General features: G+C 41.5%; 3 protein-coding genes across 4 annotated transcripts; 2 read left to right on the top strand and 1 right to left on the bottom strand.

Moving 5' to 3' along the window:
* On the top strand, window positions 1-2,591 carry fam32a (family with sequence similarity 32 member A). The gene is made up of 4 exons (XM_069698975.1): window positions 1-116; window positions 897-1,041; window positions 1,946-1,999; window positions 2,204-2,591. The coding sequence occupies exons 1-4, from the start codon at window positions 43-45 to the stop codon at window positions 2,270-2,272; spliced, it is 342 nt and encodes a 113-aa protein (XP_069555076.1). The 5' UTR covers window positions 1-42; the 3' UTR covers window positions 2,273-2,591.
* A 47-nt stretch (window positions 2,592-2,638) lies between these two features.
* On the bottom strand, window positions 2,639-4,718 carry fh (fumarate hydratase). The gene has a single exon (XM_069698974.1). The coding sequence runs from the start codon at window positions 4,673-4,675 to the stop codon at window positions 3,176-3,178; it is 1,500 nt and encodes a 499-aa protein (XP_069555075.1). The 5' UTR covers window positions 4,676-4,718; the 3' UTR covers window positions 2,639-3,175.
* Window positions 4,719-5,760: 1,042 nt separating this feature from the next.
* Window positions 5,761-13,661, top strand: hdgfl2 (HDGF like 2). Of its 2 annotated transcripts, none has more exons than XM_069698971.1 (16): window positions 5,761-5,994; window positions 6,544-6,620; window positions 7,690-7,831; window positions 8,261-8,443; window positions 8,875-8,997; window positions 9,081-9,149; window positions 9,263-9,443; window positions 9,599-9,683; window positions 9,799-10,096; window positions 10,201-10,334; window positions 10,437-10,504; window positions 10,667-10,737; window positions 10,838-10,939; window positions 11,355-11,511; window positions 11,622-11,739; window positions 12,506-13,661. In XM_069698971.1, exons 1-16 carry the CDS (start codon window positions 5,923-5,925, stop codon window positions 12,603-12,605), a joined length of 1,980 nt encoding a protein of 659 aa, XP_069555072.1. In that variant the 5' UTR covers window positions 5,761-5,922; the 3' UTR covers window positions 12,606-13,661. The 2 variants fall into 2 exon arrangements, with proteins under 2 accessions (XP_069555072.1, XP_069555073.1); XM_069698972.1 differs by lacking the exon at window positions 5,761-5,994 and adding an exon at window positions 6,097-6,126.
* Window positions 13,662-13,856: the final 195 nt, after the last annotated feature.

The raw sequence follows: 13,856 nt of genomic DNA, 5'->3' as shown, positions 1-13,856 counted from the left end.
AAAAAATGTAAAGAAGAAGCAGAGAAATCGCGTTTCTCCAAGATGTCGGAGTACGCCACGGTCCAGAAAAGTGCCCTGAAATTTAAAGGTGTAGGGGATATTTCAGCTGGGAAAAAGTGAGTCTTGTAGCGTCGGCATTTCTTTAACTATTCAGCAAAAGACAAAAGGTCGAAAAACGCTCTTTAACATCGAGTCTGAACTGATTCAAGCAGCGGGTGGCTAACGTTAGCTTGTTTGCTATTGGAAAAACATTACAGCGCTTATAAACCTTTAAGTTTACTAAAAACATAATGTGGATAAGAGCGAGACATCTTTAGAAAAAAAATCACATTAAAAAAATAGCATCTCACGTTGTGAAACCACGCGTGACATTTGTTATGAAATACGTAATATGTGTAAATATTGTTGTCCTCTTGGACACCACAGACACACGAGGTCACATAGTGATGACCAGTTCAGCATTTTTGGGACTATCCAGAGTCAGACCTCCGTTTATGTACATATGTTTGATGAACTGTGTATGCAGACGTGTCTTTCTTTGTTAATAATAATAATAGCAACAACAGACTTTATTCCTACAGCACCTGTAGATAAATTATCAAAGCATTAGTGTGTTTTTTTTGGCAGGTGAGCTATATCTCTAGCAATATTTCTTATGTGATAATTTATCACATTTAAATATTACATCCAGTTTTATGTGCTGATGTTATTTTTGTTCTTCTGGCTGGTTCTGCGGCGCCAGACTTAAGTCTGCTAAAGATGTTTGGTCTCCGTTCATTTGTACCATTTTCGAGAATTTCTGTTTTTCTTCATTTCAGTTTACAGTTTTTCCTCTGTGTGTCTGTGGGAGTAGTTGTCCTGACAAGCCACTGATTATTTCATTCTCTTGTTTTTAGGAAGAAGAAGAAGGACAAAGAGAGTAAGCATCGCCTGGAGCAGGTCGTGAGCAGCCAAAACGATGAGGAGATGAAAACCACGAAAGCGTACGTCGACAAACGGACGCCGGCGCAAATGGCCTTTGACAAGATGCAAGAGAAGAGGGTAAGTATTCGTTATCCGGCATTTAAGAGCTACAGTGATTGGATTTAAGGCTGAGGCATGGCTGATAGAAGTAGTTACATCAAGTCTACTGCTGCTGAGTTAGTGACTACAACTACTGTAAAATCTTTGGCACAATGCCACATTAAGGCGAAGGCTATGAAGGTACCCACTGAAACACAACACGTCAATCAGCAAATCACTTGCAGTGATCGGAAGCAAACAGGGGAGTTGTAGTAAGAACAGAATAAGTCTAAAATATTTATACACAAACAGTAAATCAATTGCTGTTTTGGGAAACTTTCCAGCTGTGATGAATGACGATTGTGCAGTTTGCCACCAGTAAGGCGGCAGTGCAACAGAAACACTGAATTATCCATATGACTCGTAGATTTTTAGTTTATGTGGCGTTTTGAATTTTCCTGTTCTTCTGAAGGACTCCGAGACCTCTGAGAGACGGAAACACTCTCAGCACAGCAGAGTAAAAATGAACTATTACGCTTTCAAAATATTGATATTTATCTCGAGTGTAGTTTATGATGTTTGATAATCTCTGTTTGCGATCAAATCCCAATGTCTGTCGGTGTTTATATACTTAAAGGTCAAAGCTCATTTTGTGAACTGTTGCAGCATGATGTACTGTGGAGCATATAGATGGTAAATCATGACATGAACACAGTGTCTTCTCCTTATTAAATGGTTATCAACATGTCTGCTGCCCACAAACATGGGATGTCTATGAAGAACACGTGTGTTTAAATAGGGCTTTGTTTAGTAGTATGTTGTGTTTTAAAGATGTTTACAGTGTGCGTGAAAACACAAATATCACCTATGTTTTTTTTAATCTTTTACATTCAATTCCTCTCTCTATCGGTGTCGGTCTTTCTTTCTTTTCTTTTTTTTACAGCAAATGGAGCGGATTTTGAATAAAGCATCAAAGACACACAAACACAGAGTCGAGGTAAGTTGCGTCAGATGTGGGAAAGCTTATAGCTCCTTAGTCCAACTCATTAAGTACAGACTTGTCAATCGAGTGGCTGATTTCGTTTCCAACACGGTGTACTGTACTTAAATGTTATTTTAGAAGTCTGTTAAATCAATGTTTCAGTAGCAAATTAATAAAGTCAGGAATGATTTTATCTTCTGTCGTTTTGTCTGTTACCAGGATTTCAATCGTCACCTGGACACCCTGACAGAGCATTACGATATCCCAAAGGTCAGCTGGACCAAATAAAAGAGGAGAACCTACATTTTTTTACTTTTTTTTGTTTGTTTTTTTGTTAACCACTTGTACAAAGTTATTTTTTTATTGGTTAAACAAGAAAAACATGACATCACATCAAAAGCAGTCACCACCATCAACAAGTGGGACGAGGCACGCAATTACTGGCCAGATGTTTTTTAATTTATTTTTTTAATTTAATCTTCTTTCTTGTGTTCAGTAAAACAGAGCTGCCCTTATAGTGATTGTGCCCCGGACGCTCTCGTTCATCATCTTTTTGAAATGTATATTTGTTACTTCCGGGTGTGTACCAATAAAGAAATGAAGTATACCTTTTGTGCAGTCAGACTAATGCGTGTAAAAAAGAAAAAGAAAACATTTCAAATCAGAATGTTTTTTTTAATTAATACATATTTCATTCAGCTGTAACACTAAATAAATGGCACACATACTGTTTACCAGAATACACGAGGTGCAGTAGTGCATTTTTGAGACAACTGGGATGGCACAGTGAGAACATCTGAACTGCGACGGTACCAACTAATAACTGAAGACAAATACACAAGCTCACCCGCAATACAAATTGTAATTGAGGGTGAAACTTTACTGAGATTATAAGCAACAGTTTATAAGTAAGACATGCCGGTGTAGGCCCTCAAATGTCATGTCGGCGACAAGCTGTTGGAACATATAACGCAGTTTAACACGACCAGTATGTAAAACGCTGAGTAAGAAGTTGCATCAAACAACGGTAGAGAATTCTCAAGGAGTTTTGTTTTATTGAGATAAGAGATGTTCAGGATTCAGGAAATGTTTTGTTCATACAGTTCGTCGGGTTTCGTTGGAAATACTCTTCTCTCTCACTGGAAAAGGTATTTTGTTTTGTTTTTGAAGTGTTTTTCGTGTTGTCAGAGTTTACTTTGGCCCCAGCATCTCACTCGGCTTCACCCACTGGTCAAACTGCTCCTCGGTCAAGTAGCCCAGCTCCACGGCCATGGCCTTCAGCGTGGTGCCCTTCTTGTGAGCCGTCTTGGCGATGGTGGCTGCCTTGTCGTATCCGATGTGAGGGTTGAGCGCGGTGACCAACATGAGCGACTCGTTCATGAGCTTGTTGATCCTCTCCGTGTTGGCCTCGATGCCCACCACGCAGTTGTTGGTGAAGGAGACGGACGCGTCGCCGAGCAGCTGCGCCGAGTTCAGGACATTCTTGATCATCATCGGTTTGAAGACGTTGAGTTCAAAGTGTCCGTTGCTGCCTCCGATGGTGATCGCCACGTGGTTTCCCATCACCTGGGCTGCCACCATGGTCATGGCCTCGCACTGGGTTGGGTTGACTTTGCCAGGCATGATGCTGCTCCCTGGTTCATTCTCCGGTAAGACGAGCTCTCCCAAACCGGAGCGGGGTCCTGACCCCAAGAAACGAATGTCGTTGGCAATCTTCATCATGCTGACAGCCACCGTGTTCAGGGCTCCACTCAGCTCTACCAGGGCGTCATGAGCTGCCAGAGCTTCAAACTTGTTGGGAGCCGTCACAAACGGCAAGCTGGTGAGAGACGCGACAGTAGAAGCGATCTTTTCAGCAAAGCCAATGCGGGTGTTGAGTCCTGTCCCAACGGCCGTGCCTCCAGCTGCCAGCTCATACACCCGGGGCATGGCAGCCTTTACTCTCGCAATGCTGTACTTCACCTGCTGGACATACCCGCTGAACTCCTGTCCGAGGGAGAGCGGTACAGCGTCCTGAGTGTGTGTGCGCCCAATCTTGATGATATCTTTGAACTCTTCGGCCTTGGCAGCCAGAGCGTCGTGCAGAGTCTGCAGGCCGGGCAGCAGGACCTGGTGGACCTCTGTGGCTGCAGCGATGTGCATGGCGGTGGGGAAGGTGTCATTGGAGCTCTGACTCTTGTTGACGTGGTCATTAGGGTGCACGGGGTCCTTAGAGCCCAGCTTTCCCCCCATGATCTCAATAGCTCTGTTGCTGATCACCTCATTGACGTTCATGTTGGTTTGAGTTCCAGATCCAGTCTGCCACACCACCAGAGGGAAATGATCATCCAGTTTACCAGCTGAAACCTCATCTGCAGCCTGGATGATTGCATCTGCTATGTTTGGGCTGAGGCCGTAGTCCTTGTTCACCTCAGCAGCTGCCTTCTTCAGGATACCAAAGGCTTTGATTACCTGGATCGGCATTCTCTCACTTGGTCCGCCTATCTTGAAGTTCATGGTGGATCTGACAGTCTGGGCGCCGTAGTACTTGTCAGCTGGGACCTTGAGCTCTCCAAACGTGTCCCGTTCAATCCTGTACTCGGAGCTGGCCATTCTGGACGTGCAGATGGAGAGTTTAGAGTTGCCGTTGAGTCTTTGCAAAGTCAGGAGGTTGCAGTTAAACTGCTGGACGCCTCTCAGAGAGCGAAACATGGCTGCGCATTAGAGGTGAATCCGGGGGGAGGTCAGCGCTGCCTTCCACATTGTAACATGTCATTGGATGAAGAGGAAACTGATCGCAGGTCAGCCAATCGGGACGCTCGAAAGGCGGGACTTCCGCTGTAGTCGTCGTATCGAGTGGAAACTATCAAGCTGCTGCATCCGGATGAGTGAAGCTTTTTAAAATATTGTACGACTGTATTTCCGGTTTGACAACTATAGATAATTCACTTGGAAGAATAAAAGTCAATCATTAAAAAAATAAATAAAAAAAAGCCATTTAATTAACCCGCAAACAAACTTTTCCATAGATATTGATATGAAATTTTGGACAGATGTGAGTTGTGTGATATTGGGACAAGAATATTTAACTAGGGTGTATATATTGTATGTGTGAAGCTTTATTGGGTTGATGCTGAACATTAGTCATTAAAAGCCAAGCTCATAATCAGACATGGTCACCCAGTGTGCACCATTTCAAGAACCTGTTTATAGTTTGTATATGTAGGTTCTTTTCTTTATTTCTGTTTTTCTTGTTAAGTCTCCCTACCTTAAAAAATGTACAAATAAAAAAAAAAGTGATAAAGTCAATACCACCTAAAAGCATTTTTACAGTTTGAGTATACCGTCTAGTATAGAATATAGTATATAAATTGATATGCCCTGGCAATTATGAAGAGGATTATTTTATTGGCTTTGCAGCCAGTAGGATTACTTTTTTTTCTTTTTTTAATTTAAAAAAAAATTATTCCCAGTATGGTGTTAGAGCCTCCAAGTCACAAAGGTATGTAAGGTACAAATTGAGTCAGCAGAGTATTTAATTGTTGCGTAGTGTGACTCTAAACTATTAAGACCCTGCATCCTGGGACTTACCCTACCACAGCTCTACACAGTTTTACCAAATTTCGTGACACCACATAAAGCACTATGTACAGTGTTTAACTGGTTTGATTGATTGATTGATTTTTTTTTTTTTTTTTTTTTGCAATGTTTTGCTATTAAGTGGACAGCCCTTTATTTTGAAGCCCAACAACGAGACCTAACCGGAAGTGCCCGGTGCGTTAGGTTTACGTTCACGCGGCTGTCTCTTCTCGCGGTAACGTTAGTGTACTGTTAGCTTGCGAGCTAACCCCATCGTTTCCAGGTTTCGTGTCGACCTGAAAACATCAAACCAAGAGAGACACGGAGAGACTACGCATCTCAGTACTTTTTAAATCCAGGCTGCACGGAGGAGCGGGACAATGCCACACAACTTCCAGCCCGGAGACCTGGTCTTCGCTAAAATGAAGGGATACCCCCACTGGCCAGCCAGGGTAAGCAAGTAACAGCAGCAGCCGGAGGGGCGGAGGGGGTGGGCTGCTCTGCATAGGACGCTGGAGAAGGTTCTCTGGATCTTCGGCACTATCTCACGGATACCAGCAAACACATACATGACTTCATTTCTGGTGGGCTGACAAGCTGCCTTACGGGGGCCCTCAGTCAGTGTACTAGCGGCATGATTTGCATGAGATGCTGCCGGCCTAATCTACATGGAGACGTGCAGCAGCAGCAGCAGCAGCAGCGAGGCTAACGTTGGTATTTTGGAAAATATTTTTTTTTCCAAAATTGTGGACGTTTGAGAGGATAACTGTGAATTTGTTTCTAGATAAGAAGCCTTCTCCTCCACGCCAGAGCTTGTTTGTGATGCACCATGTTTCCCAGTATTTTACATCAGTTAAAACGACTCCAAAAATGTGTGTTTTTTTTCCAGACGTCAATACATGTTACAAACATGTTGGGAGTCCCTGATCCACAGAAATATGCGAGCTATTTCCTTTTATTTGTCACTTGGTTGTTCCATTGAAAGCCCTGCTTGTTTACAGATTGAAGACGTGGCTGATGGAGCAGTGAAACCACCTCCTAATAAAATCCCAATTTTCTTCTTTGGGACACATGAAACGTGAGTACATCAGTCATTTCGACATTTCATGGGACAGTATTGTTTACACTTAGATGACTGCAGTTATTTACTATCTGTTTGAAAGGAGTAAACTAGATCAAAACATTGGCTGCAATTCATTGGTTGTGGTACATTTTATTTTTCGTCACGCGTGGATTGTTTTTGTCAATTTTAAATTGAGGCCCTGACTCATCTTTTTTTTTTAAAGCCTTGTGTGCTCTTCGCAAGAGCAATGGTGTGAGACAGAAAAACAAATCCCTACTTCTGCCCATCACCACTGCTTTTCAGTCTTCTTAACTGAATTTAAAAGAGTTGGAACCAGCAGTCGGTTCTGTTTATTTATGAGGCCATTATGGGAAAGACACCAGTTTATATCGCATCAATATTAGATTTACATTTATGCTTAAAGTCTTCCATGTACAATCTGAACTAAGGAAAACAGCCTGTTGTTTGAGTGCCCAATCTTCCTGGAACAATTATCAACGCTCTTTAAAAATCAATTCCCTGCTACCTCATGGCCAGTTTAAATCTATGATTACAAACCTCCCTTTCTCAACTCGTAACTGTTTTGTCTGATTATATTGGTGGCTTCTCTGTATATGAGTGTTTTATTATACCCACTGGTATTGATATAAGTAACTTAATTAAGTCTTGTCTATAGTTTATGGTTTTAATTTTGCCTACTTTTTATTTGACTAAAGTTCTATTATTATTATTAGAAATTTCTATACTCAAGTTCTATTATAATAAATACATGTTTATTTATTTAATCTGTTTTAATTACGGCTCAGTGTAATCTCTGCACGACTGGGAATGAGGGTTACCTCAATGTATTCCAGAGAATTAAATACAGGTTGAATGAATGGTGTTGACAAGTTTGATCCGGCATAAGATACCATCTGTTTGACAAGATGGCACCTGCAGTATATTAATTCATCACTAGGTGGTCCACTGTGCTGCTCCAGACTCTCAAGTCATTGGAAACACCAGTGTAAACAAACATCCTGTTATTCAGTCATAAATTTGTTTAGAGTTTATGTCTTTTTTTTGTATTTTATTTATTTAACAGAGCATTCCTTGCACCAAAGGACCTTTTTGCCTATGAAAAGTGCAAAGAACGCTATGGAAAGCCCAACAAAAGGAAGGGATTCAATGAAGGTTTATGGGAGATCCAAAACAATCCACATGCCTCCTACAGCGCCCCGCCTGTCGTAAGTCACCTTCATATCTAACCTGAACCAGCTGTAGTTCAACATGAACCATGAAAGATCCTGTTCATGTAGACTTATAGGTGATTTTATTTGAAGGTGTCAAATTGTATTTTTTTTTTCTTTCTTATCGTTCAAGCTGATTTGTTGTTCATTAATCCTCATTTTTGAGGAATTTTGTGTTCCCTGTTTTAGAACTCACAAGCACTTAATTGCAAGATGTTAACTTTTGAAATGTCTGCTGTTATACAAATAACTTACCTTGCTTACTGGTAATACTGCAGTTCAGACTGGGGCATCTGTGTGTCTTGTGGTTCAAGGTGCTATGCTTATAGCAGCATCTACAGTTTAATTCTGACAGAGGAACTTTGCTCCATCTTTTCCTCTGTCTCTTTGCTTTATTTCATCATCTTATTACGGTTTTGTCTACAGCCGGCGAGCTCATCTGACAGCGAGGGCAATAATGCCGGAGGAGGGAGCGACGAGGATGACGAAGAAGAGGACGCCACGGTTCCCCGGAAAGTTGACTCTGGAAGTGAGGTTGACTCAGATTCTGGGAGTGAAGACAGAGGGAGGGGAGGAGGTGGAGTGAAGCGGAAACCACAGGCTCCCAAGGTAAATGTGCCGACATTCGGTCTTAATTTTCAGTGGAAATAAATCACTGCTGCACCTGCATACCCTGTTCAGTTATTTGGCCTATGATGAACTCCTGTTATCATGTTATTGAGCTCCATAGAAAAATGGTATCCTCAGTCACAGTTATGGGTAGGAAGTGGTTGCTTTTGACATAATACATGACTAAACTGCTATCATCACCAAAGTTGAATACTTATTGAGAAGTTGTTTGTTTATATAAGAATGACAACAAAAGGTAGAAAAGAAGACAACTAATTCCCGGTAGCTTCCTTTTTTTTTTTTTATACCAGAAGTTATCGTAGCATTGATAAAAGTACAATGAGCCATGATTGTTTGACAGGTCTGATTGTCTCACACGAAAACTAACTGTTCAACTTTTTTACTTGCATGTTTGTGTGTTTGTGTTTTAGCGGCCTCCTCCTCCAAAAAAGGTTCGAGGCTCATCCAGTGACCGAGATGGGGAGGAGAGTGGATCCCCATCTGAATCAGAACCGACGCCTTCAGAGTCCGACTCCGGCAAAAACAGTGACCAGGTAATAACACACACAAATATATCATTGTGTGATTGTTGAGCGCTCTGAAACTAAACAGCGTATATGTTGATTTTCTTCTACAGGATTTTACTCCGGAGAAGAAAGCTGGTGGACGAGGAGGAAAGAAAGCAGGAGGCAGAGGGAAGAAAAAGGTCAACTATTAATTCCCTCACACAGGCATTAACTTGGGTATTTTACTGTCATGAAATCCAGTGTCTTCCCTCTCTGTTTCCAACTCAAACCCCTTTTCTCTGTGATGTTACAGAAGGCTGACTCGGACTCGGACTCAGACTCAGGATCGGGATCGGAGAAGAAAGTAGTCGACAGTGAGTCTGAGGACGAGAAGCCTCGGCCAGCTCTGTCTGGCTCAGAGTCCCAGTCTGGGTCAAAGTCCGACTCTGACTCAGAGCCACCTCCTCGGAAAGGCCCACAGGCTCGCAAGAAAGGTGCAAGTTCAGTCTTGTTTGTATTTTAAATACTACTTCATTCAAAATCCTTGAAATGCATGTAGATGATGGGTCAAGAAAAGATTTCAGGCCCTTCTTTACGCATTAATTTGTACCTGGTTGTTCATGTTCTGCACCCCCCCCTGTATTTACAGAGAAACCTGTGGCAAAGCCTCGTGCCCGGAAACCCAAACCTGCCCCGGCCAAACAAGCACCTTCGTCATCGTCCGACAGCGACAGGTCAGGCCACTCAAAGGCTTTCTTTTCACCCATTCATTCACCACAGATTAATACTGTAATGTAAATTCCAGTTTACATACTAGCTTGGCGTAAAGGTTGCCCTGTTTTTTCACAGTGACAGTGAACCCGACCGTATAAGTGAATGGAAGAAACGTGATGAAGAACGCAGACGAGAGCTAGAGGAGCGCCGGAAAAAGGAGGAGGCAGAAGAGCTCCGCCGGCTACGTGAGAGAGAGAAAGAGGAAGATGAGAAAAAGAAAAAAGACAAGGATAAGAGTAAAAAAGGGAGCGATAGTGACAGCAGCAGTAGCTCAGATGAAGGCATAGATGATCACCCATTGAAGAAGTCCAAGAAACCCCCTCCACCGCCAATCCCTGCACCCTCAGACTCTGACTCTCCACCACCAACTGAGGTAAATCTGTTACTCAAATAGATAATATGTAATAGAAACACAAGTAATAGGATTGCAGGTGACTCTCTGTGCTGTTAATACATGCAACATTTTCCCATTAAAAGGCGAAGAAAACAACCAAGAAGCTCGACAACCAGAAGAAGGCGAGAGCAAAGAAAGAGAAGGAGAGAAAAGAAAGAAAGGAGAAAGAGCTGAAAGAGAAGAAAGCCAGACGGTCAGAAGAGAAGTCCAGAGCAAGGTGAATGCACAATGGGGAACAGACTAACCTATGCAAACCTCATTAGATGAACTTCATTAAACTTTCATATGCACAGATCACAGACTTCCCTCTCTCTCTTAGATCTAAGCCTGAAAAACCCAAACGCAAACCGGAGAGGCCGCCAGAGAAGAAAGTGGAAAAGAAAAAGGGTCAGTGACACTCTTTGTTTCCCATGCACTGTTGTTAGTCACTGCAGTTGGCTGTCAGTCATTGCCTGGAAACGTATTTGTACAGACTGAAACCATGAAACACAAGTTAACGAAACTGCTGTTATGAGGTAGAAAGTAGTAATTCATTGTGTCTATATGCAGAGCCGTCACCAGAAGAAAGGCTACAGAAACTCCATACAGATATAAAGTTTGCACTCAAAGTGGACAACCCAGTAAGTAACATCTATGATTCTCGTTAAATACAGTTGCCTTCAGTCTGTATTTTTATGCCAGCATGAACATTCATTTTTTACCTATTTCTGTGCTCCCTAGGACATAGAGCGATGTCTAGAAGCACTGGAAGAGCTCAAGGCCGTACCTGTCACCAGCCAGATCCTCCATAAGAACGCCGAAGTTATTGCAACACTAAAAAAGGTGCATTTTCTTTCCTCTTGCTTGACTACCCTTCGTTTTTATGTTCACAAAGTCGTCCCGCATTAAGATAGGAAAACCCACATAGATTAAAAAAAAAAAAAGGACAAAAATAGGCATGGCAGCATGTTCTGTGGAAATGTCAGGTATTTTTTGTTTACAATATATTCTGCATTAGTCCGAATACAGAAAACATATGTGGGGTCTCACTAGTGCACTAGTTGTTTCCCAGAATTATGATGACTGTTTAATGCTGATTTTTATCTTTACATTAGATTAATATCAGTAAGATGCAATATTTTGCCATGTCTACTGGTTTTTATTTTAGCACACTCACTTATTTTGTTCACTCAAATGTGACTTATAAGATCTTGTGTATTTCTTAAATTCTCAACGTTTTTGTTATTTAACTTCATAGATTCGGCGGTATAAATCTAGCACCGCAGTCATGGAAAAAGCCAGTGATGTCTACAACAAGTTAAAGCTTCGCTTTGTGGGCAAAGCAGAGGTGGCAGCTAAACCTAAAACGGAGGGTAAAGAACCAGAGGACGATGAGAAGGACACAGAAAACACAGGTAAAAAGGACACATTTGGGATTTTTCTGCTGTCTGGGGTCTAGATAATGGTTCACTTGGTTTACTTTTCCCTGCACACTCAAATAAATCTTACTTTGCCTTTTTTGTAGATTCAACTCCAATTAATGGGGAATCAGAGCCGAAAAAAAATGATACAGAGATAGAGGAAAAACCAAAATCACCTGCACAGGAGGAGAACAATGACGACACTGCTTCAAGTCCAAACAGGTGAACATGGCATGTACAGCTGACAGGATATGCGAGCAGGTGTCTGTGAATAACTATTAAGACAGGGATTTGTTTGGAAAAATGTCACATTTAGGTTTAAAGGTCCCATATTGTACACTTTGTACACACACCAGTGTTTTATTTTCAGTCTTGAGATCCATAAACAGATAGTTCTACACCTCCTCTTAAGCTTCTCTGTGGGGCTTTACCAAGAACAGGCTGTTTTGTGTCTTTAAGGTGCATTGATATCAGTTATCCTCATCTCTTGATTGGCTAACTTTTTTCTGAGTGACACATGCTCAGGCCAACCACAGGTTGTCTTGGGTGTTGTAGCTTACTTCCATGACAGAATGACTGCCTGGGGTTTTCTTCCACATAAAAGGTAGGACAGTGACCCATGCTAAGGGTGAACATATGACATGAATGTGAGTTTGTGACATCACAAACTTACTGAAGTTCAAACAACTTGTCCAAACAGCACAGTTGTTGAGAGTACAGGCTGTGTGTTTCTTGGTGGACCGAATGTTTTTTTTACACATTCACAGTATTTCTATATTACCTAGAATTGCCTTATAATTCAACAGAAATAGAAATCTGAATTTATATAATATGGGACCTTTTAAGCAGAGTCATAATATATGTTCACACGGCGACCCATTTGCTAAACATTATGGAACTTATGTGAGCATCTTTCCTGGGTTAATATACAGGTAATTGTGATCTAAGCACAGAGAGTATTGTTACTCACTGTGTGTTTTCTCTTTAGACGGAGCCCAGAAAGCCCAGCTGATCAAGAGACACACACGTATGAAGACGCAGACAACTCCATCTCAGCAGAGATGGAACCGCCTGCTATAGAAAGCTGAAAGACCCTTAACAACCACTGAAGTGGACCAAGTGCTAAAAGATGGTGGCCTCTATTTGACGTCACACAGTGCTCCCTGCCCAACAACACTGTAACACACACCCAGCATTTCCTTCAGTATCTGTTACGTCAATGTTGATGTTTTGGACATTTTGTACTCCCATGATATCGAACCAGAAAGCCCCTTTTGCTCAACCCATTTGGTCCATGATTTATCACAGCAAAAAGAGCTTATTAGTGTGATAGTTTGTGGCGCTGCGCAAATTTCTTTTGTTTCTGAAATGTACTTTTCTTTTTATACAACACTCAGCCCGTCCTGGATCCTCACCCCAAATCCTAGCTCCTGGCTTCTTTGTTTTTCTACCACATGAACTCTTACTTTGGTCTTTGTACTGAATGATCACATTTTTAACACTTCTAACAGGAAATTAGGCTGGGCTAGCGTGAGATGAAATTTAAATGATTCGTAAGGGGGAAATTGGGAAGAAATGGAGTCACGCCGTTCATTTCTTGCTTTGAAGATTTTTGTGCAACCCTTACATCTGTTGGCTTCATTTTATAAAGCCTGAAAAACATCACAAAAGCCTCTTGTCTGTGTGTGTGGCATTGTGAGAGTGGTAAAGTACTATTTGTGAGTCTTTTATGTTGCATATTTTTTTTTTATTATCTGGTCTTGATCCAGTTAATCCAGTCTGAAATGTAAAGAGTCACTTAAATCTGTTTTTCAACTGAGGTCCACTGATGTTTTTTTAATTTTTTTTTTTTTTATAGCCTTGTTTTCAGATAGTTACAGTTTTGTCTAAAATAATACTTGCTGTGGAGTTAAACACCGTGCACTCTCCTCTCCCCTTAGTGTCTGCTTTCAGCAACTTGCGTAACAAATGAAATAACCGTACAGATCGATAACTGCCCTTAAAAGCTATTGAGATCTCACGTAGCTGCAGCATATTTTGACATTTTCTTGTCATGTGCATACGACAGGTGTTTTTAGTGCTATGTAAATTGGTAAAGCATTTCTATCACTTAGTTGAGACTTGAATAAAAATCTCAGCATGTTTTTGTTGCCATCTCATTTCCCGGTGTGTAAAACTTGCTTTTATTTCTTTGGAAGTGTTACTGTAATAGAGGGACTACAGGGCACTCTGATGAGTGGTTAACGTGTCAGTGGTCTTATTCTAATAAATTGTAGAATTAAGAGTAATTACAGAACAATCTTTCAAACTGACAGTGTCATTTGTCTAATCAAATACAG

This window comes from Brachyistius frenatus, unplaced genomic scaffold (genome assembly GCF_029030835.1).
Source record: "Brachyistius frenatus isolate BFR_SWC_R1_liver_20210118 unplaced genomic scaffold, ASM2903083v1 Contig_29, whole genome shotgun sequence".
NCBI lineage: Eukaryota > Metazoa > Chordata > Actinopteri > Embiotocidae > Brachyistius > Brachyistius frenatus.
Note: the sequence above shows the minus strand (reverse complement) of the source record. Positions and strands in the feature narration are given on the sequence as shown.

Bases quoted from the DNA above. Each gene is read 5' to 3' on its own strand.
- fam32a (XM_069698975.1), top strand. From the start codon at position 43: ATGTCGGAGTACGCCACGGTCCAGAAAAGTGCCCTGAAATTTAAAGGT. The intron at 117-896 runs GTGAGTCTTGTA...TCTTGTTTTTAG, and splicing joins GATATTTCAGCTGGGAAAAA to GAAGAAGAAGAAGGACAAAG. The intron at 2,000-2,203 runs GTAAGTTGCGTC...GTCTGTTACCAG, and splicing joins CACACAAACACAGAGTCGAG to GATTTCAATCGTCACCTGGA.
- fh (XM_069698974.1), bottom strand. From the start codon at position 4,675: ATGTTTCGCTCTCTGAGAGGCGTCCAGCAGTTTAACTGCAACCTCCTG.
- hdgfl2 (XM_069698971.1), top strand. From the start codon at position 5,923: ATGCCACACAACTTCCAGCCCGGAGACCTGGTCTTCGCTAAAATGAAG. The intron at 8,444-8,874 runs GTAAATGTGCCG...TTTGTGTTTTAG, and splicing joins GGAAACCACAGGCTCCCAAG to CGGCCTCCTCCTCCAAAAAA. The intron at 11,740-12,505 runs GTGAACATGGCA...TTTTCTCTTTAG, and splicing joins ACTGCTTCAAGTCCAAACAG to ACGGAGCCCAGAAAGCCCAG.